The sequence below is a fragment of the Hyla sarda genome, chromosome 10 (genome assembly GCF_029499605.1).
Source record: "Hyla sarda isolate aHylSar1 chromosome 10, aHylSar1.hap1, whole genome shotgun sequence".
In the NCBI taxonomy this organism is placed as follows: domain Eukaryota; kingdom Metazoa; phylum Chordata; class Amphibia; order Anura; family Hylidae; genus Hyla; species Hyla sarda.
This window is the reverse complement of record NC_079198.1, coordinates 14,864,597-14,889,891: the sequence shown is the minus strand read 5'-3', so window position 1 is coordinate 14,889,891 and position 25,295 is coordinate 14,864,597. Positions and strand designations below refer to the sequence as shown.

Genomic DNA, 25,295 nt, shown 5'->3' with positions numbered 1-25,295 from the left:
TATCATATCCCCTCTGTCTCTTCTTTCTTTCAAGCTATATATGTTAGGGTCCTTTAACCTTTCCTGGTACGTTTTATCCTGCAATCCCTGTACTAGTTTAGTATCTTCTCTGAACTCTCTCTAGAGTATCTATATCCTTCTGGAGATACGGCCTCCAGTACTGCGCACAATACTCCAAGTAAGGTCTCACCAGTGTTCTGTAAAGCGGCATGAGCACTTCTCTCTTTCTACTGCTTATACCTCTCCCTATACATCCAAGCATTCTGCTAGCGTTTCCTGCTTCTCTATTACATTGTCTTCCTACCTTTAAGTCTTCTGAAATAATTTCTCCTAAATCCCTTTTTCCAGATACTGAGGTCAGGACTGTATCACATATTCTATATTCTGCCCGAGGGTTTTTACGCCACAGGTGCATTATCTTGCACTTATCCACATTAAATTGCAGTGTCCAGAGTTCTGACCATTCTTCTAGTTTTCCTAAATCCTTTTCCATTTGGCGGATCCCTCCAGGAACATCAACCTTGTTACATATCTTTGTGTCATCAGCAAAAAGACCAATACCGAACCATCGAGACCTTCTGTAATATCACTAATGATATTAAACAAAATTGGTCCCAGTATATATATCCCTGAGGTCCCCACTGGTAACAAGACCTTGCTCTGAATATTCTCCATTGACTACAACCCTCTGTTGTCTGTCACTCAGCCACTGCCTAATCCACTCAACAATATGGGAGTCCAAGCTCAATGACTGTAATTTATTGATAAGTCTTCTATGTGGGACAGTGTCAAAAGCCTTACTAAAATCTAGATGTGCAATGTCTACTGCCCCTCCGCCATCTATTATTTTAGTCACCCAGTCAAAAAAATCAATAAGATTTGTTTGACATGATCTCCCTGAAGTAAACCCCTGTTGTTTTTCATCTTGCAATCCATGGGATTTTAGATATTCCACAATCCTATCCTTTAGTAGGGTTTTCATTAATTTCCCCACTATTGATGTCAGACTTACTGGCCTATAGTTGCTTGATTCCTCCCTGCTACCTTTCTTGTGAATAGGCACAACATTTGCTAATTTCCAATCTTCCGGGACGACTCCAGTTACCAGTGGTTGGTATAAATAAATCTGTTAACTGTTTTGCTAGTTCACTGCTAAGCTCTTTTAATAATTTTGGGTGTATCCCATCAGGCCCCTGTGACTTATTTGTCTTAACTTAGCAAACACAGAACCTCTTCCTGTAAAGACACATGCATCAAACAATTCATTAGTCTTCCTCCCTAATTGAGGTCCTTTTCCTTCTTTTTCTTCTGAAAAAACTGAACAGAATATTCATTAAAGGGGTACTCTGCCCCTAGACATCTTATCCCCTATCTAAAGGATAGCTGATAAGATGTCAGATCGCCGCAAACCGTTAATCTATCCTACATATCTTCCTTCCTTTGTTTTTAAATTAGTTATTCCTTGGTTTAATTTCCTTTTTTCATGTATATATCTGAACAATGTCTTATCCCCATTTTTCTCAGATTGAGCTAGTTTTTCTTCTGCCTGCGCTTTAGGAGTTCTTATAACTTGCTTGGCCTCTTTCTACCTAATCTTGTGGATTTCCCTTTCTTCATTGCTCTGGGTTTTTTTTTTTTAGTTTTTTTTTATATATATAATTACTAAATGCTGGCTTTTTGTTTTTTAATGATTTTGGCCACTTCTGCTGAGTACCACAGACGTCTCTTTCTTTTTCTGCTTTTACTGACAAGTCTAATGCAACTTTCTGTTGCCTTCAATGATGCATCTTTTAAGTAGTCCCATATCTCCCGGACTCCATGTAATCCGTTCCAGTCTAAAAGGGGCTCATTTATGACTGATCAAGTTTTTGAAAAGTCATTTTTTCTAAAATCTAAAACTTTTGTTTTGTGTGGTGTGACTCCTTCACTGTTCTTAAACCACACTGACTGGTGATCACTAGATCCCAAGCTTTCACCTACAGTAACATCATATACCAAATCCCCATTTGTGAATACCAAATCAAAATAGCCTCCCTCCGGGTTGGCTCCTCAACCACTTGTTGTAGAGATAATCCCAGTAGGGAATTTAGAATATCTGTACTCCTGGCAGAACTAGCCATTTTGATTTTCCAGTTTATATCCGGAAGATTGAAGTCTCCCATAATGATAACTTCTCCTTTCATTGTAATGTTAGCTATTTCTTCAACTAGTAGATCATCTAATTCTTTAACTTGGCCAGGTGTTCTATATATCACACATACACGAGTTACTGTCTGATTACCAAATTGCAACGTAACCCAAACTGACTCTATGTTGGCCTCATTAACTTGTATTAGGTTGGATTTTATGCTATCTTTCACATACAGGGCCACCCCTTAGAATATACATATATTCTAAGCTGCTGAGGAAAAGTCCTATGGAGGACTTGAAACGTGTCCAGCTATAATCTATTAACCCCACTCTACCCAGTCATATCCAGGATTCAATCATCTGTTCCCATTGCGGCATTCTTCAGACACAGATAACTCTGTTCACACCACCACGGCCACGAGGACATTGCTGGCCCTCTGGCTGAATGAATGAAACCACCACAGCGCTCCTAAAAGACCAGACTTATCACTAATATCATCACCGCTGTATATTTTGAGACGGCCGAGTCTCCAACAGCCACCTCTTTCTTCATATTAGGACTATCATTTCAATAAGGTACCTTTTATACGATTGCATTCTGAAGCACTGCAGTCTCCTTACCTAAAGCCCACACACATCGCTGCATACGTGTGAGACTGCGGAGTCTCTAGCAGCGAGCTCTCTGCCCTGAGAGCGGGGCTATATTGTATCATTACTAGTCTATCTGCTACTTATTACTAACATTGTATCCACCACTAACATTATATCCACTTCAAAGCATCGATATATCTATTTAGACGCTCTCTAATAGTGAGCTTTGATATAGAAAGCCAGATCTTTACCATTATTGTGGACATTAACGTTAACAATACCAACGGACACCTATTATTACAGACTTCATTAATTACTCTTTTTTTGCTGCTATAATTATTGGGATAATTTTTTAAACGTGTGCTATCTACATTTTTATTAACTGAATAGCCACAGACGTGTGGGCAATTATTTGTTCCATTTTGATTATTTCCATTTTAATTACTTCTATTTTTAGATGGTTTTATTTTCAATGTATTTTTTGCCATATTAATTGAATAGTGCTTTTAATTATTTATGTTTCCGCTGACCCACAAGGGCCCTGTGAGTCACGGTACACCTACTACATTTTATTTAATCATTGTATACATTCATATATAAATATTAATAAATCAATTTTAATTCAAAATTATTCTAGACCCTGAGCCTCAATTTTTTTTCTATTTAATTTTTTTTAATGAACGCTCCCTGTATGTCTCCAGGTTGTGTGTGGTATTACAACTTGGCTCCATTAACTTAATAAGTAATAAAAAGTAAAACCTAAGCAAAAGTGGTACCGATAAAAACTATAGATCAAGACGCAAAAAAATGAGCCCTTATACCGCCCTGTATAAGTTATAGGTGGTCAAAATAGGGCAATTTCAAACATACATGTTGTTAAAATAGTTTGATTTATTTTTTTTTTTTTTAAGCGGTGCAATTATAGAAAAGCATATAACATGGGTATCATTTTAATCGTATTAACCCAAAGAATAAAGAAACCATGTCATTTTTACCATAAATGTACACCGTGAATACAAAACCTTCCAAAATTTGCTAAATTGCATTTTTCTTTTCAATTTTCCCACATAAATAATATTTTTTGGGTTGCGCCATAAATGGTATGGTAAAATTAGTGATGTCATTACAAAGTGAAATTGGTGACGCAAAAAACAAGCCCTCATATGGGTCTGTGGATGGAAATATAAAAGCCTTATGATTTTTAGAAAGCGAGGAGGAAAAAACAAAAATGCAAAAATAAAATTGGCCTGGTCCTTAAGGCCAAAATGGGCTTGGTCCTTAAGGGGTTAAAGAATGCCGATGCCTTAGTAGGAGTGGGGAGGTAATATCTTGATGAATAGTCTTCACTAAGTCCTTATGTACTTACAGGGTCTCAGCGGCTTTGATGTGTTAGGGATTGTCAACTCTAGACAACCATATTCTGAATTGTGATGTCCCCTAGAAACAATGTAAATGTGGGAGTCCTATGCGGAGACATTCTCTAAAACACCAGATAAGAGACACTTTAGAGACGCTTTAGGGGCTAAAGGACTAAATAAATCCTGTGCTATGCTAAGTACTGTCCAAAGAAGACAACCCAATGTAATTTGATTTTGCAATGGTATTGAGTTTAGTTCTTAGTGTGTTTGTGAAGCTTACCTTCATTCCTTTCCCAGGTCTTACATTATAAGCTTCCATCACCCTTAGCTTCTCCATTATATACTTCTTGTGTCCTCCAGGTACTGAATATTCTCCAGCCATTACGTTATTCTCCATAGTCACACTTAGCTCTTGGAGAAGTTTCCTGCATAGATCTCTTGAAGCCTTTTCGTTCCTTGCAGAGAATTCATTCATTTTATTATCAATCTTTTCCTGTTAGGAAAACAAAATGTGAAATAATGTGTTGTGCCAGACTATGGTGGGATAATAATACAAGTGGTGGGAACCAGGTAAAGAAAATGCCAAAGATCACAGAAAACTTTTCATTAAAACTTCTTGATATCTGCCAACTCACGAATCAGGAACACTACGGTGTATTTGTACAGTGAAGTATTTCTTATAAGTTATGAATTGATTAGCATTTAGTAAAATAAGTATTTGATTCCTTGGCAATCAGCATTATTTCTGTCTCCCTTTTATACACTTAAGAAGCAGAGATTAGAAGCACTCTCTTAAAGGGAGTGCTCCTAGTCTCAGCTTGTTACCTGTAGAAAAGACACCTTTCCACAGAAGAAATCAATCAGATTCCAAACTCTCCACCATGACCAAGACCAAAGAGCTGTCCAAGGATGTCAGGGACAAGAATGTTGACCTACACAAGGCTGGAATAGGCTACAAGACCACCACCAAGCAGCTTGGTTAGAAGTTTACAACAGTCGGTGTGATTGTTCACAAATGGAAGAAGCACAAAATAATTGTTAATCTCCCTCGGTCAGGGGCTCCATTCAAAATCTCACCTTGTGGATTTTCCATGATCATGGAAATGGTGAGGAATCAGCTAAGAACTCCCAGGAGGACCTTGTCAATGATCTCAAGACAGCTGGGACCATAGTCACCAAGAAAACCATTGGTGAAGGATTAAAATCATGCAGTGCCCGCAAGGTCCCCCTGCTCAAGTACTTGCACAAGTATAGGCCCATCTGAAGTTTGCAAATGAACATCTGAATGATTCAGAGAACTGGGTGAAAGTGTTGTGGTCAGATAAGGGCAAAATCAAGTTCTTTGGCATCAACTGGAGAAGAAAAGGTTTAGTCTCAAGGGGCGACACGCCTTCTTTACCATAAGAACTGTGAACTTATGGAACAGTCTACCTCAGGAACTGGTCACAACAGGAACATTTAACAGCTTTAAAACAAGGTTAGATATATCCCTGGAACAAAACAACATTAATGCTTATGAAGAAATATAAAATCCCATCCCTTCCCCAATATCGCGCCACACCCCTACCCATCAATTCCCTGGTTGAACTTGATGGACGTATGCCTTTTTTCAACCGTACTAACTATGTAACTATGAAACTAAACTAGCTGTGTTTGGAGGAGGAGGAATGCCGCCTATGACCCCATGAACACCTTCCCCACCGTCAAACATGGAGGTGGAAACATTATGCCTTGGGGATGCTTTTCTGTTTAAGGGAATGGGACAACTTCACCTCATCAAATGGATGTGGTCATGTATCGTCAAATCTTGGGTGAGAACCTCCTTCCCTCAGCCAGGGCAATGAAAATGGGTTGTGGATGGGTATTCCAGCATGACAATGAGCCAAAACACACCGCCAAGGCAAAAAAAAGTGTGTGTGAAAAATAAAAAGAACGTGGAGTGGCCTAGCCACTCTCCAGACCTTAATCCCATGGAAAATCTGCGGAGGAGGTGAAGGTTTGAGCTGCCAAATGTCAGCTTTAAAACTTTAATGACTTGGAGAAAATTTGCAAAGAGTAGTGGGACAAAACCTTTCCTAAGATGTGGGCCAACCTGGTGGAGAACATCTGGAAACATCCGACCTCTGTGATCACCAACGTGGGTTTTGCCACCAACTACTAAGTCATGTTTTGCAAAGGGGGAAATGCTAATCAATTTATAATTTACTTGAAATGTGTTTTCTGGCTTTTTTGTTGTTGTTAGACTGTCTTTCACTGTTCAAATAAACCCACTAATAACATTATAGACTGATCATATATTTTTCAGTGGGCAAACAGAACTAAAGTAGCAGGGGATCAAATAATATTTTCCTTTACCAGCCACCAGTGTTCAATGATGGAGCTTGGAGTTCTCGGTAAGCAGACTTAATGGTGGAATTTTGGAGGCAAATAAATGGAAGGGGCTTTTTATCCAGTGACTGACCTTCATTTTACGTTGATATTTCTGATCCTTATCATTTAGGGAACGTCCCAAGAAGACTTTAATGGCCTCTTTCTCACATTCTATGTGCATGTTCAGGAACTCTTGCTGTGTCTCTGTCGGGAACCTCTGGACACGTTTGTTCATCTCACATTCATATTTGGACAGTGCGTCTTGAAGAGCGCCTGTGTTTTCAATCTCCGCCAAAGCTAGGACCGCATTCTCCATGCAGGGAACTGTTCCGCTCTGAATCGCCTTCACATACGAGTCAGTGAGAACCGCTAACACTGAGACATACAACAAAAAAATTACAATATTAAAGGGTTATCCAGGAATAGAAAAACACAGCTTCTGTCTTTCAAAAACAGCTCCATGTCTGTCTCCAGGTCGTGTGTAGTTTACAACTTGGCTCCATTCACTTCAATGGAACTGAGCTGCAGAACCACACCCAAGAAAGTAGCTCTGGTTTTCTATTCCTGGATAACCCCTTAAAGGGGTACTCCGCTGCTCAGAGTTTGGAACAAACTCCGAATGCTGGAGCTGGCACCGGGAGCTCGTGACATCATAGCCCAGCCCCCTCATGATGTCACGCTCTGCCCCCTCCATCCAAGTCTATGGGAGGGGGCATGACATCTCGAGCTCCGGGCGCCGGCTCCAGCGTTCGGAACAGTTTGTTCCAAACGCTGAGCAGGGGAGTACCCCTTTAAGGACACAGGACGTAAATGTATGTCCTAGTGCCCAGGTATTTAACACCCCAGGATGTACATTTATGTCCGGTGGCATCATGCATGACAGGTACAGTCTGCTATCAGTAGCCAGGGACCTGCCAGTAAGTGCGAGTGTACTGATGTCCGCCATTAACCCCTTAGATGCCGTGATCAATACAGATCACGGCTTCTATGGCAATGCAGGCGTTCTGATGGATGATCGGATCGCCCGCAGCACAGCAGCGGGGATCCAATTATCCAAGATGGCAGCCAGAGGTCCCCTCACCTGCCTCCGGCCATCTCCAGGGATCTTCTGCTCTGGTCTGAGATTGAGCAGACCAAAGAAAAAGATTGCCGATAATACTGATCAGTGCTATGCCTATGCATAGCACTGAACAGTATTAGCAATCTATTGATTGCTATAAATAGTCCCCTATGGAGAAATAAAAAGTGTAAAAAAATTGCTAAGTGTAAAAAATGCTAATTTAAATGGCCCCTTTTCCCCCCCATTTTATTCCAATACCCGTAAAAAAATTAATAAACATATTAGGTATCGCCACGTGCGGTAATGTACGAACAAAATCGAAAATATAATGTTAATGATCACATACAGTGAACGGCGTAAGCATAGAAAACAAAAAAAACGTCCCAAATTGTTGATTTTTTTGTCACATCACATTTACAACAGATGAATAAAAAAAAAAAAAAAAGGGGTATCACTACACCCCAACCTCTCAAAATTGCTGACAAATTCCCTAAAGGTCCTGGTATGTTACTCACTTCTCCCAGTCACTTCAGTTCCTCCTTCCAGTGTTTTCACACGGCTGTTGCTTATCATGTAACTATAGAATTTTCCAGCCTGTTTCACAAATTCCTCATCCAGTTCATTCTCTTCTAATGTTTCCAGAATCTGAAGTTTTTTCTTTGTTGCCGGTCGATCGAACACGAAACATTTGTGAGTGTGGAAAAAGTGTAGGATGCACTCACGGGGTAAGTTATAATTCTTGGCTAGTTTGTCAGTACCTTAAAGAAACAGATGGACAGTGTTCATATGAATTTGGGAGGAGGAGTGATCCTATCGACAAGCTTCGGGATCACCCCCAAAGGCTCATGGGCCCGGATGCAACAGTTCAGGTTGCTCCCCTGGACAATTTCTTTCACAGGCACCAACCACTGCCTGTCTGTAACTATCAGCTTCCTTGCTCTGTGTTCCCACTAAGGCTGGGTTCACACTGCGGAATCTCCGGGCAAAATTTCTGCCGGAGATCGAGCCGGCAGCATTTTAACCATGCGGACTGCATTACCATCCCCATAGATGGCAATGCATTCCTGAGTGGATCGCTTGAGAGATCTGCTCAGAAATGCATTGCCATCTATGGGGACTGCAATGCAGTACACGAGGTCCTAGTGCCGCCGGCTCGATCTCCGGCAGAAATTTTGCCCAGAGATTCTGCAGTGTGAACCCAGCCTAAGTGTCTATTCACATGGCAGAAATTCAGAAGTGTGAATGGGAGTGCGGAATCCCATAGAAGTCTATGGGCTTTAAAGGGGTACTCCGGTGAAAACATTGTTCTTTTAAATCAACTGGTGGCAGAAAGTTAAACATATTTGTAAATTACTTCTATTAAAAAATCTTAATCCTTCCAGTACTTATTAGCTGCTGAATGCTACAGAGGAAATACTGATGACATCAAGAGCACAGTGCTCTCTGCTGACATCTCTGTCCATTTTAGCAACCATGCATAGCAGATGTATGCTATGGGCAGCATGGTGGCTCAGTGGTTAGCACAGCACTTGCAGTGCTGGGGACTTGGGTTCAAATCCCACTAAGGACAACAATAAATAAAGTGTTATTATTATTATTATTATAATAACGTCAGCAGAGAGAACTGTGCTCGTGATGTCATCAGAGAGCATTCCAAAAAGAAAAGAATTTCCTCTGTAGTATTCAGCAGCTAATAAGTACAGGAAGGATTAAGATTTTTTAATAGAAGTAATTTACAAATATGTTTAACTTTCTGCCACCAGTTGGTTTAAAAGAAAAAAGGTTTTCACCGGAGTACCCCTTTAATTTGAAGCAGAATTCCGCAAGCGTAAATTCAGAAGTGTGAATGGAAGTGCGGAATCCCATAGAAGTCTATGGGCTTTAATTTGAGGCGGAATTCAGCAAGTGGAAATTCTGCCGTGTGAATAGACTCTAAGGCTAGGTTCACACTATGGAATCTCCGGGCAGAAAATTTCCACCTGGAGATTCTGAGTGCGGCCGGCGCTAGGACCGTACGGACACTGCAGTCTCCAATAGACTGCAATGTGTTCCACGAGTATTTCCGTCTGAAAAATGAGCAACGCCATTCTTCAGACGGAAATTTGCAAGCGGATTTTCCCTTCACGAATTCCGTAGTGTGAATTTGTGAAGGGAAACCCATTCACTACGCTATACATTTTAGTAAGCGGAATTTCTCCTTTGAAATTGCAGGTGGAAATTCCGTAGTGTGAACATAGCCTAAGTCTTTATAGTTAGTGAGTGGGCAGGCAAGTTCCCTCTACCCCGACCCTGACTGACAAATCTCTATTGTACAGGGAAAGATCTGTCAATCGGGGCTGGGGAACATCCAATGACTCAAAGTCCCACCTGGGTGAAGGTACAACTATGGTTACTCTGAAAATGGCCCAGCTGTACAGAGCGATCTCCGTGGTTCGGAACACAAAGAAAATAAAAATATATAAAAAATATACTTGAAAACTGGCATATTTAATGTGTATATAGTTTTGTAAACATGTTTTATTACATCAATTTTTCCTTATTTGCTCCCTATAATCTTAGATATCACCTACTTACAATTTACTTTACTCTTCAAACCTTCTAAACACAGAGATTAAAAGGGGTAATTCTGTGGAATTTATTTTTTATTTTTTATTAACTGGTGCCAAAAATCTAAAGTTTTGTAAATTACTTCTATATAAACACTACACGCTGGCCGTGACCGCCCCTCAATGCAAGCCTAAGGGAGGGGGCGTGACAGCTATCACGCCCCCTCCCATAGGCTTGCATTGAGGGGCGGAGTGTGATGTCACACAGGGGCGGAGGCGTGACGTCACACACCGCCGGCCCGGTGGTCGTCCGTAATCAGACCCGGAGCGAACACGCTCCGCGGACTGATTATAAACGGGGTGCCGCGTGCAAGATCCCGGGGGTCCCCAGCGGCGGGACTCCCGCGATCAGGCATCTTATCCCCTATCCTTTGGATAGGGGATAAGATGTCTAAGCACCGGAGAACCCCTTTAAAGCTGTGTTTAGTCATTTAGTATACATTAAACTCTGCAGCATAAAATCTGCAGCTTTAAATCCCTCAATGCAAGTCTATGGGAGGGGGCACTCTAAACAAAGCTGGGTGCTGCAGGAAGACCACGGTCAGGGGCCAGCGGCAGGACCCCTGCAATCAAACATCTTATCCCCTTTCCTTTGGATAGGGGATAAGATGACTAGGGGTGGAATACCCCTTTAAGTATAATAAGAAGCCCTGATGAAGTCATATCAAAGTGAAACGTACGTTGGGGTATGTATACACTTTTTCATTGACTTTGGTTATTTGGACTCTGCAATTCATCAATCAATGGTTTATCTGCCTCCACAGAGCATTTATAAATACTTGTTTGTTATAGATTTTGGCTGTTTATTTAATTTTTTTTATAGTGTATATTTTGTGCTAAAAACTCAGCAACCATTTCAAATATTTGCCTTTTCTTTTGGTGTTATAGAAAAATAAATAAAAAAAAACAGGAAAAAAAACCAAAACTCCATTACTATAAGGGTTACGAAAAGCTTCCAGGAATATTAATCTTATGCAATAGTAAAAATCCATAATAACATCGTATGTGCACAAGTCACTAGGTGACCACAGCATTTGCACAATTGTAGACTGTAGAAAAAGTTGTGTGGCTCAGACTGCACCTAAGATTACTTGCTCAGATGTATTACTTAGACTCTACCCCCAGCTCTTTCAAACTCATAGTATATTAAAAAATATATTAATGACTTAGTAAATAATATTTCTGACTAAGAAAGTGCAGGAGGCTATGCTTTTGAGTCATGCAAAATGAAAGTGTACATTCAGAAAAGGACCAAACATAGCCGATAGTATAGAGTGCATGTGCCCTTTGTGGGTATGCTGCGGTATGCGTCAGTATACCTTATTGCTTAAAGGGGTTCTCCACCATAAGGTGATTTTAGTACGTACCTGGCAGACAGTAATGGACATGCTTAGGAAGGATCTGCGCTTGTCTTGGGGCTAAATGGCTATGTTGTGAGATTAGCATAATACTGTGGCTAGCTTTTTGTGAACTGGTATTTCCTGTTTGACTTTTCTTTTTTTGATTACAAATCCCACAATTCAATTTTCCTCCCTCCCACACATCAGCCACCCCACCCATTGAAACAAAAGACCTGTGGTTTTCAATCAGGGGGCCTACAGCTGTTACATTAGTTGTAAATTGATCTCTCTCCCACCAAGCGATCGCTCCACCCATTGAAGCAGACAGGCTCCCTGTCATCAGCTGACTAGTGATGTCAGGTCTCGGCCGCATTGCAACCTGGGAAAAATCTGAGACAACAGTCATTTTGTACGCTGCTAAAAATAAATATTGGGGTGAAAATCACAGAAGAATTGTGAGAAAACCGTCACACACAGGTACAGACACTATATTATGAACTACACTAACTTTACAGCCCCTGTAGCATAGTCAAATAAAAAAAAATTACTGGAATACCCCATTAATGCTGACGCACTACCACACGTGTAGTGCCCTTTCCTAGTGTCATCTCAGCATAATACTACAAAGTAGAGAGATTTTACCTTTCTTGGGCTCCAGAGATGACAGCAGATACTCATCCTCTGTTATTTCTTTTCCATCCTTCTCCAGTAGTAGAGTGAAGTCTCGGACACACCAGGTAAATGATGGGAAAAATCTCTTATATTCGCCTGTGTTTTCCTTTTTCTCAGTAGATTTCAGCTTAATCAGTTTTGTCAGCTCAGTTACATAACTGGGAGATTGTATTATTAAGGAAAATATGAAAGTAGGTGACCTAATGCCCCAGCAGTGTGCAGACAGAGATCTACAGCCCCAGCAGTGTGCAGACAGAGATCTACAGCCCCAGCAGTGTGAAAAAAGAGATCTACAGCCCCAGCAGTATGCACCCAGAGATCTACAGCCCCAGCAGTGTGCACCCAGAGACCTACAGCCCCAGCAGTGTGCACCCAGAGACCTACAGCCCCAGCAGTGTGCAGACAGAGATCTACAGCCCCAGCAGTGTGCAGACAGAGATCTACAGCCCCAGCAGTGTGCACCCAGAGACCTACAGCCCCAGCAGTGTGCAGACAGAGATCTACAGCCCCAGCAGTGTGCACCCAGAGACCTACAGCCCCAGCAGTGTGCAGACAGAGATCTACAGCCCCAGCAGTGTGCACCCAGAGACCTACAGCCCCAGCAGTGTGCAGCCAGAGACCTACAGCCCCAGCAGTGTGCACCCAGAGACCTACAGCCCCAGCAGTGTGCACCCAGAGACCTACAGTCCCAGCAGTGTGCACCCAGAGATCTACAGCCCCAGCAGTGTGCACCCAGAGACCTACAGCCCCAGCAGTGTGCAGACAGAGATCTACAGCCCCAGCAGTGTGCACCCAGAGACCTACAGCCCCAGCAGTGTGCACCCAGAGACCTACAGCCCCAGCAGTGTGCACCCAGAGACCTACAGCCCCAGCAGTGTGCACCCAGAGACCTACAGCCCCAGCAGTGTGCACCCAGAGACCTACAGCCCCAGCAGTGTGCACCCAGAGACCTACAGCCCCAGCAGTGTGCACCCAGAGACCTACAGCCCCAGCAGTGTGCACCCAGAGATCTACAGCCCCAGCAGTGTGCACCCAGAGATCTACAGCCCCAGCAGTGTGCACCCAGAGATCTACAGCCCCAGCAGTGTGCACCCAGAGATCTACAGCCCCAGCAGTGTGCACCCAGAGATCTACAGCCCAAGCAGTGTGCACCCAGAGATCTACAGCCCCAGCAGTGTGGACCCAGAGACCTACAGCCCCAGCAGTGTGCACCCAGAGATCTACAGCCCCAGCAGTGTGCACCCAGAGATCTACAGCCCAAGCAGTGTGCACCCAGAGATCTACAGCCCCAGCAGTGTGGACCCAGAGACCTACAGCCCCAGCAGTGTGCACCCAGAGATCTACAGCCCCAGCAGTGTGCACCCAGAGACCTACAGCCCCAGCAGTGTGCAGACAGAGATCTACAGCCCCAGCAGTGTGCAGACAGAAATCTACAGCCCCAGCAGTGTGCAGACAGAGATCTACAGCCCCAGCAGTGTGCAGACAGAGACCTACAGCCCCAGCAGTGTGCACCCAGAGACCTACAGCCCCAGCAGTGTGCACCCAGAGATCTACAGCCCCAGCAGTGTGCACCCAGAGATCTACAGCCCCAGCAGTGTGCACCCAGAGATCTACAGCCCCAGCAGTGTGCACCCAGAGATCTACAGCCCCAGCAGTGTGCACCCAGAGACCTACAGCCCCAGCAGTGTGCACCCAGAGACCTACAGCCCCAGCAGTGTGCACCCAGAGACCTACAGCCCCAGCAGTGTGCACCCAGAGACCTACAGCCCCAGCAGTGTGCACCCAGAGACCTACAGCCCCAGCAGTATGCACCCAGAGACCTACAGCCCCAGCAGTGTGCAGTCAGAGATCTACAGCCCCAGCAGTGTGCAGACAGAGATCTACAGACCCAGCAGTGTGCACCCAGAGACCTACAGCCCCAGCAGTGTGCAGCCAGAGACCTACTGCCCCAGCAGTGTGCACCCAGAGATCTACAGCCCCAGCAGTGTGCACCCAGAGACCTACAGCCCCAGCAGTGTGCACCCAGAGATCTACAGCCCCAGCAGTGTGCAGACAGAGATCTACAGCCCCAGCAGTGTGCACCCAGAGATCTACAGCCCCAGCAGTGTGCAGACAGAGATCTACAGCCCCAGCAGTGTGCAGACAGAGATCTACAGCCCCAGCAGTGTGGACCCAGAGATCTACAGCCACAGCAGTGTGCACCCAGAGACCTACAGCCCCAGCAGTGTGCAGACAGAGATCTACAGCCCCAGCAGTGTGCAGACAGAGATCTACAGCCCCAGCAGTGTGCAGACAGAGACCTACAGCCCCAGCAGTGTGCACCCAGAGATCTACAGCCCCAGCAGTGTGCAGACAGAGACCTACAGCCCCAGCAGTGTGCACCCAGAGACCTACAGCCCCAGCAGTGTGCACCCAGAGATCTACAGCCCCAGCAGTGTGCACCCAGAGATCTACAGCCCCAGCAGTGTGCAGACAGAGATCTACAGCCCCAGCAGTGTGCAAACAGAGACCTACAGCCCCAGCAGTGTGCAGCCAGAGACCTACAGCCCCAGCAGTGTGCACCCAGAGATCTACAGCCCCAGCAGTGTGCACCCAGAGATCTACAGCCCCAGCAGTGTGCACCCAGAGATCTACAGCCCCAGCAGTGTGCAGAGAGAGACCTACAGCCCCAGCAGTGTGCGGAAAGAGACCTACAGCCAAAGCAGTGTGCAGACAGAGACCTACAGCCCCAGCAGTGTGCAGCCAGAGACCTACAGCCCCAGCAGTGTGCACCCAGAGATCTACAGCCCCAGCAGTGTGGACCCAGAGATCTACAGCCCCAGCAGTGTGGACCCAGAGACCTACAGCCCCAGCAGTGTGCAGCCAGAGACCTACAGCCCCAGCAGTGTGCAGCCAGAGACCTACAGTCCCAGCAGTGTGCAGACAGAGACCTACAGCCCCAGCAGTGTGCAGACAGAGACCTAGAGCCCCAGCAGTGTGCAGTCAGAGATCTACAGCCCCAGCAGTGTGCAGCCAGAGACCTACAGTCCCAGCAGTGTGCAGACAGAGACCTACAGCCCCAGCAGTGTGCAGACAGAGACCTACAGCCCCAGCAGTGTGCAGCCAGAGACCTACAGCCCCAGCAGTGTGCAGACAGAGACCTACAGCCCCAGCAGTGTGCAGACAGAAACCTACAGCCCCAGCAGTGTGCACCCAGAGATCTACAGCCCCAGCAGTGTGCACCCAGAGATCTACAGCCCCAGCAGTGTACAGTCAGAGATCTACAGCCCCAGCAGTGTGCAGCCAGAGACCTACAGCCCCAGCAGTGTGCAGCCAGAGACCTACAGCCCCAGCAGTGTGCAGCCAGAGACCTACAGCCCCAGCAGTGTGCAGACAGAGACCTACAGCCCCAGCAGTGTGCACCCAGAGACCTACAGCCCCAGCAGTGTGCAGACAGAGATCTACAGCCCCAGCAGTGTGCAGACAGAGACCTACAGCCGCAGCAGTGTGCAGACAGAGACCTACAGCCCCAGCAGTGTGCAGCCAGAGACCTACAGCCCCAGCAGTGTGCAGACAGAGACCTACAGCCCCAGCAGTGTGCACCCAGAGATCTACAGCCCCAGCAGTGTGCAGCCAGAGACCTACAGCCCCAGCAGTGTGCAGCCAGAGACCTACAGGCCCAGCAGTGTGCACCCAGAGATCTACAGCCCCAGCAGTGTGGACCCAGAGATCTACAGCCCCAGCAGTGTGGACCCAGAGACCTACAGCCCCAGCAGTGTGGACCCAGAGATCTACAGCCCCAGCAGTGTGCACCCAGAGATCTACAGCCCCAGCAGTGTGCAGCCAGAGACCTACAGCCCCAGCAGTGTGCACCCAGAGACCTACAGCCCCAGCAGTGTGGACCCAGAGACCTACAGCCCCAGCAGTGTGCAGACAGAGACCTACAGCCCCAGCAGTGTGCACCCAGAGACCTACAGCCCCAGCAGTGTGGACCCAGAGACCTACAGCCCCAGCAGTGTGCAGCCAGAGACCTACAGCCCCAGCAGTGTGCACCCAGAGATCTACAGCCCCAGCAGTGTGGACCCAGAGATCTACAGCCCCAGCAGTGTGGACCCAGAGATCTACAGCCCCAGCAGTGTGCACCCAGAGACCTACAGCCCCAGCAGTGTGGACCCAGAGATCTACAGCCCCAGCAGTGTGGACCCAGAGACCTACAGCCCCAGCAGTGTGCAGCCAGAGACCTACAGCCCCAGCAGTGTGCACCCAGAGATCTACAGCCTCAGCAGTGTGGACCCAGAGATCTACAGCCCCAGCAGTGTGGACCCAGAGACCTACAGCCCCAGCAGTGTGGACCCAGAGACCTACAGCCCCAGCAGTGTGCAGCCAGAGACCTACAGCCCCAGCAGTGTGCAGCCAGAGACCTACAGCCCCAGCAGTGTGCACCCAGAGATCTACAGCCCCAGCAGTGTGGACCCAGAGATCTACAGCCCCAGCAGTGTGGACCCAGAGACCTACAGCCCCAGCAGTGTGGACCCAGAGATCTACAGCCCCAGCAGTGTGCACCTAGAGATCTACAGCCCCAGCAGTGTGCAGCCAGAGACCTACAGCCCCAGCAGTGTGCACCCAGAGACCTACAGCCCCAGCAGTGTGGACCCAGAGACCTACAGCCCCAGCAGTGTGCAGACAGAGACCTACAGCCCCAGCAGTGTGCACCCAGAGACCTACAGCCCCAGCAGTGTGGACCCAGAGACCTACAGCCCCAGCAGTGTGCACCCAGAGACCTACAGCCCCAGCAGTGTGCAGCCAGAGACCTACAGCCCCAGCAGTGTGCACCCAGAGACCTACAGCCCCAGCAGTGTGCAGCCAGAGACCTACAGCCCCAGCAGTGTGCAGCCAGAGACCTACAGCCCCAGCAGTGTGCAGCCAGAGACCTACAGCCCCAGCAGTGTGCACCCAGAGACCTACAGCCCCAGCAGTGTGCAGCCAGAGATCTACAGCCCCAGCAGTGTGCAGACAGAAATCTACAGCCCCAGCAGTGTGCAGACAGAAATCTACAGCCCCAGCAGTGTGGACCCAGAGACCTACAGCCTCAGCAGTGTGCAGCCAGAGACCTACAGCCCCAGCAGTGTGCAGCCAGAGACCTACAGCCCCAGCAGTGTGCACCCAGAGATCTACAGCCCCAGCAGTGTGGACCCAGAGACCTACAGCCCCAGCAGTGTGCAGCCAGAGACCTACAGCCCCAGCAGTGTGCAGCCAGAGACCTACAGCCCCAGCAGTGTGCACCCAGAGATCTACAGCCCCAGCAGTGTGGACCCAGAGATCTACAGCCCCAGCAGTGTGGACCCAGAGACCTACAGCCCCAGCAGTGTGGACCCAGAGATCTACAGCCCCAGCAGTGTGCACCTAGAGATCTACAGCCCCAGCAGTGTGCAGCCAGAGACCTACAGCCCCAGCAGTGTGCACCCAGAGACCTACAGCCCCAGCAGTGTGGACCCAGAGACCTACAGCCCCAGCAGTGTGCAGACAGAGACCTACAGCCCCAGCAGTGTGCACCCAGAGACCTACAGCCCCAGCAGTGTGGACCCAGAGACCTACAGCCCCAGCAGTGTGCAGCCAGAGACCTACAGCCCCAGCAGTGTGCACCCAGAGACCTACAGCCCCAGCAGTGTGCAGCCAGAGACCTACAGCCCCAGCAGTGTGCAGCCAGAGACCTACAGCCCCAGCAGTGTGCAGCCAGAGACCTACAGCCCCAGCAGTGTGCACCCAGAGACCTACAGCCCCAGCAGTGTGTTTTCAGGCAAAATGATAAATCTGGGCCAGTATCTGCATTGGTTGTGTTCTCCATGTGCTTGAGTAGGTTTCCTCTGGGTTCTGATATGTTGGTTACATACGGATATATTAGTGTGTGTGACCTACAGTAGGGAAAGGACATTGTGAGCCCCAATGTGGACAGGGATCAGTGTGAACGGTAACAATCTGTAGTGTAAAGGATACTGTAGCTGCTCCATAGATTGTTGGTCAATAGTCCCCAAACTATTGAACACAAAGGCGCTGCTCAACAGGACGGCCAAGGAAAAGATCCAAGCGTCGTTTTTACAGTCTCCCTGTAGGGAAAAAAAAAGTTATTAAATATAGATAGTAGTTCCTTAAAACTGGTTAGGGGAGGGGAGAGGTGAAGAGGGGAGATGGGGTTAGGGGTATTCCGGTAAACCAGGGCCGGCTCTGCCTATAGGCAAACTAGGCAGCCGCCTAGAGCGCCCTCTTGAGGGACTTGCTGCTCTGCCCGCCTCAAGAAACGTAGCCAGAAAGCATCCGAACCGCCCACTCATAGCCAGCACCACTCCACCATTGCTGGAGTTTAGATAAGGAGCAGGTTTGTTACAGTGTGTCACCCCAGTAGTAAGGAGATTACATGAATAAGGGGTTTGTTACAGTGTGTCACTCAAGTAGTAAGGTGGTTACATGGGGAGGAGGTTTGTTACAGTGTGTCACCCCAGTAGTAAGGTGATTACATGAGGAGGAGGTTTGTTACAGTGTGTCACCCCAGTAGTAAGGTGATTACATGAGGAGGAGGTTTGTTACATTGTGTCACCCCAGTAGTAAGGTGATTACATGGGGAGGAGGTTTGTTACAGTGTGTCACCCCAGTAGTAAGGAGATTACATGAGGAGAAGGTTTGTTACAGTGTGTCACCCCAGTAGTAAGGTGGGGTGTGTCAAAGGGCGGAGACAATAGGTGGGGTCAAGGGGGCAGCAAAACTAGCTTTTGCCTAGGGGGACAAAAATCCTTGCACCAGCCCTGCGGTAAACAATAGTTAAATCTACAATGTACAAAGCAAAAATCCTCAATATATAGTAAATACATATTTTTAGTAGTTTCCCTCATAATCTCTCACCATTTACTGTCTGAAAATGTGATGGTTACATCTGGTCTCCTGGGGTTACAACCTGTAGTTCAGCTGTAGGTTTCTGGAAGAGCTTGTCACTATAGGAGGAATGGGAACTAGGAACTAAGGGGAGTAAGGCCTAAAAGTGAGGGGGCACAATATGAAGTGCACAAGAAGCTGGAGTAGTCATATTTAGGATTAATGCTCCACTGTGGGCAATGCAGCCTTCTTTCAAGTTTCTTGTCTGACCTCCAGAATACCCCTTTCTAACGTAGATACATCTTATGTTGCTTATAGTTTGGTTTCCATTTTGTAAACTGAGAAAATGAAACATGGATTGTAATTTATTGTTTCGGTATAAACTATACGTGAACATCCCTCCCAATTATTGTGTTCAGGTTTTTCAGTCACATTGCACACAGGAGCATACAATGAAGCACATAGTCATGTGATTTCCATAAACGGACATTGGTAGTAGTATGGGCCATACTAAAGAGCTCAGTGACTTAACACGTGGCACTGCCACAGATCAGGCTTGTGGACAACGCAGATCGCTATATTGTTTGTGCGCCTCTTTAAATTTGGCTTCGATAGCCGCACATCACCTATTTACACAGGGCGATATATAATGATAATTTAATTGGCCGCACAAAAGATCCAATCAGGTGACGAACAAGAATTTGCTCGTTCATTGGCTGATGGCTGGCCCACTTAGGCTACTTTCACACTACCGCTGCACAACAACGGGTCCCGATGGATCCCATTATAGTCAACTGGGTCCATCAGGCGCTGTTTTGTAATGGGAAAAAAAGACAGCGCTTGCAGTATTTTTTCTCCCGCTATTCTCCCCGGGTTCCCCGATGGCTGACCCACTGCTGTGTCATAACTGCAGCATGAAAGTAGCCTTACACTTATTGAGTATTAGGAATGCTTAAAGGGGTACTCCACTGCTCAGTGTTTGGAACAAACTGTTCCGAACGCTGAAGCAGGCGCCGGGAGCTCGTGACATCATAGCCCTTCATGATGTCATGCCCTGCCCCCTCAATGCAAGTCTATGGGAGGGGGTGTGACAGTTTGTTTCAAACGCTGAGCAGCAGAGTAGCCCTTTAATCAGCAGATAATCGGCCTATGTGATAGGGCTTTTACTATGTGGAATTTCGGATCTACTAGATTTGCCCAAGCCACTTGTAAAAGCTATTATTGTGAAGTAGAAGCCTCTATAAGTGCTAAGCCATAAAGGAGGAGTGCAGTCTTGTATCTTTTAATAGAATTAAATAAAGTTTTTACTCCAAGTGTTATCTGGCAGGCTGATGAATGATTCTGGATTTTCTGGATTTCCAAAGTCTCTACGTAACGGAATGTATAGTGCCTACTGTAAAATGATCATAAGGGGGAGGGGGATATGGTTTGTAGCTGTTGGTTGGTGAATTGTGATATTAATGCTTCAGCATATAAAGACATTTTACACAATGGCTGGAAGAACTCTGAGGCAACATTTTGGGAAGCCTCTTTCTGTTCCAGCATGACTGCGCTTCTGAGCATGAAGCAAACCACACAAAGACCTGGGGTGATGAGTTTGGTGTGGAGGAACCTTGACCTGAACCATCCAACATCTTTTACTGGAACGTAAGGTCTTAAGTGGTCCTCACAAACCAAGGTGTAAGTGGTCCTCACAAACATATGGTGGATTGGAAGAACAAGATCCCTCTATAGGCGCTGCATCAATGTGGAATATGATGAAACTCAGATGACGTTTCAAAGAAGTTTATTGACCAATAACGCGTTTCGGGTTTGATACCCTTTATCAGATTGATATTCTGATGAAGGGTATCAAACCTGAAACGCGTTATTGGTCAAATAAACTTCCTTGAAACGTCATCTGAGTTTCATCATATTCCACATTGATGCAGCGCCTATAGAGGGATCTTTTTCTTCCAGTTGCTATAACCCACCTTTTCCACATCGCCCAGTCCCTCTGTATCCAGTAGAATAAGTGTTTGTCCTGAATTCTGAGGGTGAGGAACACACCACATCCATATGCCTTTGGTTTTTGACTGGATGCTGGATCCCAGAGCAAATCCTAAAAAAGAAATTCAGAAAAATCTGCAGCTTTAACATTTTGGATACAATAATAAATGATTTCTAAGTCAGCGGGGCTATCACCCATGTTCTCATGTTACTTTAGGGTCTACAATATTTTGGCAACTGGCAAATATATTATGCTGGCTGGGATAAAAATAAAAAAGGCCATACTTACCCGCTCCACCGCAGCTCCTGTTGTGACTCCTTCCGGTCCCCCACTGCTCGTTTCTCTTTTTTAAGGCTTTTTTGAGACAACAGGTCGTAGCCGGACTATCCCACTCAGCCGATCAATGGCTGAAATGGAACACTGCTGCCCCAAGTGATTAGCTGAACGGGCAGGTCCTGCTCTCACTTTAAGAGATGAGCAGCAGGGAACTGATAAGAGACCCAATGGTAAGTATTGCATTTTCTTTTCTTACTGAAATACCTGTTTAAGCCACCCTTATGCTGCACATGGCCTGTATAACAGTATAATTGCAGGCAAAGTGAGCGCTAGACCAATTCACACCACAAACCTCACAACCGTAGCATGTCCAATCTCCATGGTGGGTTCACCACTGCATAGAGATTATAAAGACATTTGAGATTATCAGTACAATTTATGGTGTCCTCCTAGCAGAACTAAAACTACCGCCCCTTTGGTAACTATGACATCATTGACACCCCCTTATTTACTGTGTCACCCATTCTCTCTATAACTCATTCTCCAATACTTAATAGAATCTGCCTCCATACATATTGGCCCATTCACTAGTGGAGTTTACAATCTCATTTTCCAGCTTAGTGACAACATAACATTTACAATAATAGAGATTATAAAGGTTAAACATTTAGGACTCACCAGTTTTACTTCCAGCCAGTTTGTTCATCAGATAAGATTTTCCTGTCCGGTATTTTCCTATGATTGCAATAACCACAACCGGCTGTGAGATTGCCAAGAGGATCTTCTCCGCTTCCTTGTTGACCACCAGTTTATTTCCCTCAACATTCTCTATCAGGCAGATGGGCAGCGGCATAGAAATGACCGGAGGCATTGTTGGCAGTGTTCTTTTTCTGTAAGAGCCACATAAGTTAAGGGGGGGGGGTGCTACCTACCTGATGACATGCCTGCCTATGGGGAGGGGGACCACCTAATAAGGAGATGATCTAACTACTGAGGGTAATATCTACCTAATGGGGTAACTACCTGCCTACTGTGGCGGGATATACCTAGTTAATGGGGAACCTACTAACCTACCCCTTACTGTTCACCAAAGAGTTTTTACAGTTTGGAGGCCTATAGATGAGGAGAGTGTGTAGAGGAGAGGAGGGCACTGGAAAAATGCAGAGTCTGGGATGTTTGTCCTGCAGATACTGCAGAGAAGGGTTTTCACTGGAAGAAGTCAACATGGCGGTCTGAGTCGGATGGAGAAGAAAAGGAAGGAGAACGACGCCGATCACTGAAGATGTTAATTGTGAGTCACTTAATTATACTGTATATCTATTACTGCATGACACAAATTATAATTTTTTTGGGGTCTGTATTATGGTGGGTGGTGATTCTAGGGTCTGTATTATGGTGGGGTCTGTATTATGGTGGGTGGTGATTCTGGGGTCTGTATTATGGTGGGTGGTAATTGGGTCTGTATTGTGGTGGGTGGTGATTCTGGGGTCTGTATTATGGTGGGGTCTGATTCTGGGATCTGTATTATGGTGGTGATTCTGGGGTCTGTATTATGGTGGGTGGTGATTCTGGGGTCTGTATTATGGTGGGTGGTGATTCTGGGGTCTGTATTATGGTGGGTGGTGATTCTGGGGTCTGTATTATGGTGGGTGGTGATTCTGGGGTCTGTATTATGATGGGTGGTGATTCTGGGGTCTGTACTGTATTATGGTGGGTGGTGATTCTGGGGTCTGTATTATGGTGGGTGGTGATTCTGGGGTCTGTACTGTATTATGGTGGGTGGTGATTCTGGGGTCTGTATTATGGTGGGTGGTGATTCTGGGGTCTGTATTATTTTGGGTGGTGATTCTGGGGTCTGTATTATGGTGGGTGGTGATTCTGGGGGTCTGTATTATGGTGGGTGGTGATTCTGAGGTCTGTATTATGGTGGGTGGTGATTCTGGGGTCTGTATTATGGTGGGTGGTGATTCTGAGGTCTGTATTATGGTGGGTGGTGATTCTGGGGTCTGTATTATGGTGGGTGGTGATTCTGGGGTCTGTATTATGGTGGGTGGTGATTCTGGGGTCTGTATTATGGTGGGTGGTGATTCTAGGGTCTTTATTATGGTGGGTGGTGATTCTGGGGTCTGTATTATGGTGGGTGGTGATTCTGGGGTCTGTATTATGGTGGGTGGTGATTCTGGGGTCTGTATTATGGTGGGTGGTGATTCTGAGGTCTGTATTATGGTGGGTGGTGATTCTAGGGTCTTTATTATGGTGGGTGGTGATTCTGGGGTCTGTATTATGGTGGGTGGTGATTCTGGGGTCTGTATTATGGTGGGTGGTGATTCTGAGGTCTGTATTATGGTGGGTGGTGATTCTGGGGTCTGTATTATGGTGGGTGGTGATTCTGGGGTCTGTATTATGGTGGGTGGTGATTCTGGGGTCTGTATTATGGTGGGGTCTGTATTATGGTGGGTGGTGATTCTGGGGTCTGTATTATGGTGGGTGGTGATTCTGGGGTCTGTATTATGGCGGGTGGTGATTCTGGGGTCTGTATTATGTGGGTGGTGATTGTGGGGTCTGATTATGGTGGGGTCTGATTCTGGGGTCTGTATTATAGTTGGTTCTGATATTCTGGGGTCTGTATTGTTGTGGGGTCTGATTCTGGGGTCTGTATTATGGTATTATGGTGGGGTCTGATATTCCGGGGTCTGTATTACGGGGGGGGGGGGGAGGTCCTTTGTTAGGTCTAGGACTGTCATTACGAAACCATTTACCCTGAAGGGGGTTAGAAGGCCTTTTATACAGGGCGATCATTATGTAAACAAAAAAAAAATGGTTTCATCAATTTATCGTTACATGTATTAGGATCCTAATAGTAGCGTCATAGGGTTCAAATAGCATCACAGTCGGGCAGGACAGGAGTTAACCACCACACAGAGCCCACAGTAATACAATATCTACATCAGTGTTTCCCAACCAGGGTGCCTCCAGCTGTTGCAAAACTACAAAACCCAGCATTCCTGGACAGCCTTCGGCTGTTCAGGCATGCTGGGATCTGTCGGTTTGCAACAGCTGGAGGCACCCTGGTTGGGAAAAACTGATCTATATAATAATATCATGCAATAATCAAATAACAACGCCATTTGGTGCTCAAATAATCCCCTTGCCCTGTGAAGGATGAGGACTATATAAGGGCAAACTGGGAGAGCATTGTGTGCATTGTCCCTTACCGTGTAGTCCCGTTATCTCTCTCTCTCTGCGTTCTGCAGGCGTCTGGTTTTATCCTTATAATTTCAGTTGCCTTTTATAGCACAGACTTAAAGTGAAAGTGAAAGAATTTTTACCCAGAAGCTAAATCTACACTGTTTCCTCATTATGGACATTTTCCAGGAAACAGATTAAAAGTGCAGTCCTTCTAATATTGTCCAGTAAGAGCCCCCCACCCAGCTTTGCTGAGCTCCTGAATGGCAAATCATTGGAGCTGGAGTAGTAAAAAAAAAAAAAAAAATTACCCATAAAAATAAATACAACTATTTGGTTTCTAAAAATGACCTAGGCCAGTGGCTCCTATATTTTTAGGTTCATGACTCCCTTAGCATATCAGGCTATATGCGGCCAACGTTGCAGTCCATATATAGTAGTTAGGCCAACCTCTATGGCCACAAAGTAGTAAGCCTCCACACTGTGCCCCCCAGTAGTATTAGGTACCCTTTTATTATTATTAGGTCCCCCTGTAGTATTACCCCCCCCCCCACTCCATAGTATTAGGGCCCACCCTGTAGTATGACTAGGTCTCCTGTAGTATTATTAGGTCCCGTTGTAGTATTGTTTTGTCCCCCTGTAATATTAGGCACTCCCCTAGGTCAATCAAACATCGCCACCAACCTAGTACTCAGATCACACATCAGATTGTGCCATGTTAACCCAGCTGAACCATTATCTTTACATAATAAATTGCTTACACGTCCACTCAAGTGTTCCATCACCACCATACGATCACTCTCAGAGGCCATCGCATGTTGAAGACAGAGGCAACATACGATGCTTTTGTATGTCGGGGCCATCGCATAAACT

The 25,295-nt window shown here is 46.2% G+C and overlaps 1 protein-coding gene across 10 annotated transcripts in view; it reads right to left on the bottom strand.

The window, feature by feature from the left end:
• Positions 1-25,295, bottom strand: part of LOC130293457 (guanylate-binding protein 1-like) — a 228,087-nt gene that overhangs the window by 4,989 nt on the left and 197,803 nt on the right. For 8 of the 10 annotated variants that reach the window (XM_056542149.1, XM_056542150.1, XM_056542141.1 and 5 more), the window contains 7 exons: positions 21,915-22,126; positions 20,944-21,071; positions 18,101-18,210; positions 12,098-12,285; positions 8,025-8,267; positions 6,541-6,824; positions 4,360-4,572 (listed from right to left, as the gene is read on the bottom strand). In XM_056542149.1, coding sequence (XP_056398124.1) covers positions 4,360-4,572; positions 6,541-6,824; positions 8,025-8,267; positions 12,098-12,285; positions 18,101-18,210; positions 20,944-21,071; positions 21,915-22,107 — 1,359 coding nt within the window. In that variant the 5' untranslated portion in view covers positions 22,108-22,126. Of the gene's footprint in view, positions 1-4,359; positions 4,573-6,540; positions 6,825-8,024; positions 8,268-12,097; positions 12,286-18,100; positions 18,211-20,943; positions 21,072-21,914; positions 22,127-22,310; positions 22,469-24,451; positions 24,538-25,295 lie in introns of those variants that run through there. The other 2 variants (XM_056542142.1, XM_056542140.1) reach the window with 2 other exon arrangements.